Consider the following 4,630-nt stretch of genomic DNA (forward strand, 5'->3'; position numbering starts at 1 on the left):
ATCAAATAATTAAACAAAATAAAAATGGTCTGGAATGGAATGAATGGTTTAAATTATACATGAACAGATATGAGAAAAAGGGGAGACTATCTTGATCCAAATAGCCTCCACTGATGTTCAACGAGATCAGAGATCAGTACGGAGTTGGGTATGAGTGTCTCGAGTTCTATCAGTAAATCTCAAGGAAAGCTTGGATCAGGTAATCGTGAAGGAATTCTTCGATGCCGGAATCCTCTAATGACAACGAGTCCTCTAGCAAAAAATCGCGCCGCGGCCGAGTTCATCCGCGAGATTCACGAATAAAGTTCTACGATTGATCTTGAACTTACCTTCGGGGCAGCGAGGGCATCAACGCGGACTGGAGGCGAATTGGGGTGGATGCGGTGGGGAACGTGCGGGCAAATCGAGAGCCCACATGATTCTACCTGAAAGAAGCTGCGGCACCAGTGGCGGAGTGGCGAGAACAACCCCCTCAAAACAAGCCTTGTCGACTGCTGTAGTCCCTTCGCTAGAGCCCAATCAAAACAAAGAAATTAAATTAATTTCACTAAACTTAATGGAGTAACTTATTTTGATCCTGCTATTGTAAAAAAAACATGCGATGCGTTCTCAATTAGGGGAAATTTTTGAATTAGATCGGACTACATTGAAATTAGGGATACATGGCGGCGATGTGGCGGGCGGAACGAAATCAGCGCGCGCAAGCTCACCAAGAGGGGGAAAGCGGTGATGGATGGTGGTCAAGCTTTTCGAAGACGTTGAGTGGGCGGGAACGGCGGAGATCTATGGCATTGCGGTAGTGGGCGGGGCCGGCAGGGAGGAGACTCGGACGCAAGCTCGGAAGCACCTGAAACTTTAGCGCGTGCTATGTTTTCCGCGTGATCGGTGGTGCTGGATTTGAGTAGCCCAAACCTGAGTACATGGCAGGTGGTGTGTCGAAAATCAGGGTGCTGGATAATTTTATCCGAACTAGCCTTTTTCCGTGACATGGTCGAGTCGTATTTTTGGGGCCGGACGGATACTGGGATATATGCTAGAGTTGCTCTTAGGAGGCTTAATTAGATTTTGATGTTCCCTTCTTCCCTAGGGCATGTAGAGTCGTTGATAAGATCTTCTTATCTTAATCCCATCACGTAAACTATATAACAATAAAATATAATGTATATTGGGTTATATTTCCTGTCTTATCTTTAGTAGCCACACATCCTAAATAAATGGTGAGAGATATTGTTGTTAAGAGATCATCTCGTGCTCAAGAAGGTAGACCCGTTTCTAACTTCCTCTTTTCCCGTGATTTATCCCACGAGGGGCATCCAAGATATCATAACTGTACACGTTCTTGGATCTTGGTAACTTCACACCACCATACTGAACCTAAATTGCATCTTAAGGAATTGTGCAGTTTTAGCAGAAAGTTGCAAGTTAGAAATAGGGCCTATGCAGTCAAAGTACTGACTATTGAGTAACCTAAAGAGAAAATGAAAGACTCTACGTTGTGTGCTGAATCTTCCAAGGCGCACATACGTGCTGCACCTAATCCCGTGTGACGCCTCATACTTGCCGGTAACCTCGATGCCGCTGGTTCGTGACCGGCACGTGCTCGCCGGCGGGGGAGACGTTGCTGTCGACGCTGCTGCCCGGCGACGGCGAGGGGTGGCCGCCGAACCCCGAGATGGGGCCGGCGTACTCGGCGCTGTACTCTGGGCTGGGCAGCGGCACCTTCCTGATCCGCTCCATCTGGACCGTGTACGACGACGACCCGGACTGGCCGTACTCCGGTCCCGGCATCGAGCTGACCGAGCTGAGCGTGGCACCGCGCGCGGCGTCGTTCAGCGTCTCCAGCGGCACTTCCCCCTGCAGCGCCTTCACGACCTGGCTCATCTTGGGCCGTCGCCTGGCGGTGTGGCGGATGCAGGCGGCGGCGCAGGCCACGACGCGCGCCGCCTCCATCTGGTCGTAGTCGCCGTCCAGCCGCTCGTCGACGAGCCCGTCGTAGTCGCCGTCGGCCAAGGCGCTCGAGAGAGCCGGACGTGCCTGCACGTACACAACGCAACGCTTGCAGTGAGGAAATATTTCCTAGAGAACGAACAGGGCATGCACGGAAGGCCGGCAGGTACCCAGTCTACGAGGCAGTCCTCGGCGCCGTACGACGCGCGGTCCGCTGGCCGCCGGCCGGTGAGGAGCTCGACCAGCATGACGCCGTAGGAGAAGACGTCCGACTTCTCTGTCAGCTTCCCGCTGGAGGCGTACTCGGGAGCCAGGTAGCCGAAGGTGCCCATGACGCGCGTCGAGACGTGCGTGTCGTTGCCGTGGCTCAGCTTGGCCAGCCCGAAATCCGCAACCTGAATGAAACGCAAAAGCAGAGGAATCCATTCATCGTTCTTCAAAGTTCAAACAAACTTGGTGACTGCACGATTGATCATGGAAATGTACCATCGCCTCGAAGTTGCTGTCCAGGAGGATGTTGGCCGATTTGATGTCCCGGTGGATGATCCGCGGGTTACCTTCAGTTCAAACCGATCAATCACCCGTGCATTGCTGTTGCTGGAATCCTGAAATGAACTTGATAATCGAACCCGAGTAGTGTATTTGTGTGTCTTACAGTCCTCGTGTAGGTAGGCGATCCCCTTGGCCGACCCGACGGCGATACGCAGCCTCGTCGTCCACTCCATCGCCGGCAAGCCTTTCCCTGCACTGACACGGGCATCGGCGTCTGCGACGGAGTGCGTCGACAAATATACAACGCGCGTATGCGTACGTACCGTGGAGGTGGTGCTCGAGCGTCTGGTTGGGCACGAAGTCGTAGACGAGCAGCCGGCGGGCACCAGCGATGCAGTAGCCGACGAGGGAGACGAGGTGGCGGTGGTGGACGCGGCTGATCATGTCCACCTCCGCCTGGAACTCGCGCTCGCCCTGCCCGCTCCCGGCCTTGAGCTGCTTCACCGCCACCTCCTTCCCGCCGGGTAGCACGCCCCGGTGCACGTACCCGAATCCGCCCTGCCCCAGCAGGTTCGCCTCCGAGAAGCCGCCCGTCGCCGCCGCCAGCTCCTCGTAGCTGAAAGCGTTCTTCTCGATGCCCACCGGCACTGGCGGCGGTGGTGGGGGCATCACGGGCGGCCGGTGGGTCGAGAACGCCGTCGAGTCCATATCAGGCGGAGGAGGCGCTGGTACCACGCGCCAGTTGGCCGACGACGACGCGGCCACCTGGTTCTGCCATTGCTGTCGCCCTTGCGCCGGCTTGACGCCGCTGGTGTAGTAGGTCGCCGTGCTGTCACCTGTTTGCAGGCAGGCAATTGTCATCGGCATGGTCACGATCGACGACAGGTCTCTTGATACGGCGTCACGCACCTTTGAATCCGGAGGTTTCTGCGTAGAACCGCATGGCGTCGTGGTAAGGCTGCTGTTTCGCCTTCTTCTTGCTCCTGCAGCAGCCGCAGCAGCAGCAGCAGCAACAGGCGGCGAAGAGGAGCAGCGCGGCGCCGACCGCGGCGAGGACGGCCTGCTCTGACGTCAGATCTCCTCCCGATCCGTGGCCACCATGCGACGACAGGCGCCTTGAGGCGCGCGTCCACGGCGGGGAGACACGCGACGTCGAGGGCTGAGAAGCCGTGTCCATCGGCGATGGGTCGAACGCCATGGCATGCATCGGACGATTCGTGGGAGAGAGAGGGAAAAAGGATCGAATCGGAGCCTGCAATGCTTGATCGACCTCCCTATGTTTCTTCACCTGCTGCTTTGAAAATTGCGTATTTGCGAGGGATCGAATGATTAGAGATGGGAGGGGAAAAGATCGAAATCGATGCAGAGACGATGCGATTACCAAATCGATCCTTCATCTTCCTGTCAGCATGCAAGAACATGAAGCTGACCGCGGCCGGGAGAGACGTCGCCGATGTCGTCGCAGCAGAGCATTAGACCGGTCATTGGCTTCCCTGGAGGCTTCGCCTCTAGCCGTAGATCGAGGCCAAAGCAACTCCTCCATGGCAGGCTAGAGGAAATGACATGTCATTTCGCGCTTGCTATATTTGCACCATTCTTGTCGCACGACTTGGAACGAACATGGCAGCCCAATGGCTCTGTTCCGATGGATTAGCGTTCCCTTGAGCGATTGGGTGTTGTCTGCATCGCTTTAAGCGATGCATAGGAGCTTCCGATGTGGGACTATTAATCCCGGTAGGATTGCTCTTTGACTACTGCTTCGTTCCGTTTTCTTCTGGAGCTCGCGCGGGAAGACGTATACGTGGACTGTACGCAATCTGAAGAACGATGTTGACGTCCCATCCTCTCACGTACGCAGCTATTGTATACTTTTCCAATAAAAAGAAGGAATCGCGTGGACTGTTGTCACAGTTTTGTCCATTCCCAGAACACATGAAATGAAGTACACATCAGTAAACTAAGTATCTTGCAGGAATCACATTAGGTACAAGTGCTACTCATTGAACTGAATAGTAACACCCTGAAAATACTTGTCACGGAACTAACTGGAGATTGATAGATAGACGCGTGCGTACGAAGTCAGCTGGCTAGTTTTGCTGTTAGCACTTTTTTTTTCGGGCACATGCACGATCGATGCATGCGTACATACAGCTGCTAGCTTGCTCTTTTTTTTTTGGCATATGATCGATGC

At 54.5% G+C, this 4,630-nt stretch overlaps 1 protein-coding gene across 1 annotated transcript; it reads right to left on the reverse strand.

The window, feature by feature from the left end:
* Positions 1-1,551: 1,551 nt before the first annotated feature.
* LOC124672378 (putative proline-rich receptor-like protein kinase PERK6) lies at positions 1,552-3,637 on the reverse strand. The gene is made up of 6 exons (XM_047208615.1): positions 3,349-3,637; positions 2,763-3,275; positions 2,603-2,689; positions 2,434-2,504; positions 2,118-2,342; positions 1,552-2,034 (listed from the first exon to the last, which is right to left on the reverse strand). Exons 1-6 carry the CDS (start codon positions 3,635-3,637, stop codon positions 1,552-1,554), a joined length of 1,668 nt encoding a protein of 555 aa, XP_047064571.1.
* Between the last annotated feature and the right edge of the window lie 993 nt (positions 3,638-4,630).

This window comes from Lolium rigidum, chromosome 7 (genome assembly GCF_022539505.1).
Source record: "Lolium rigidum isolate FL_2022 chromosome 7, APGP_CSIRO_Lrig_0.1, whole genome shotgun sequence".
NCBI lineage: Eukaryota > Viridiplantae > Streptophyta > Magnoliopsida > Poales > Poaceae > Lolium > Lolium rigidum.

What these genes read in the sequence shown, in the direction of transcription:
- LOC124672378 (XM_047208615.1), bottom strand. Translation starts at nt 3,637, where the DNA reads ATGGCGTTCGACCCATCGCCGATGGACACGGCTTCTCAGCCCTCGACG. An exon ending in AGAAACCTCCGGATTCAAAG is followed by an intron (nt 3,276 to 3,348) that starts GTGCGTGACGCC and finishes GCCTGCAAACAG; the next exon opens with GTGACAGCACGGCGACCTAC. An exon ending in AGGACTGCCTCGTAGACTGG is followed by an intron (nt 2,035 to 2,117) that starts GTACCTGCCGGC and finishes GTGTACGTGCAG; the next exon opens with GCACGTCCGGCTCTCTCGAG.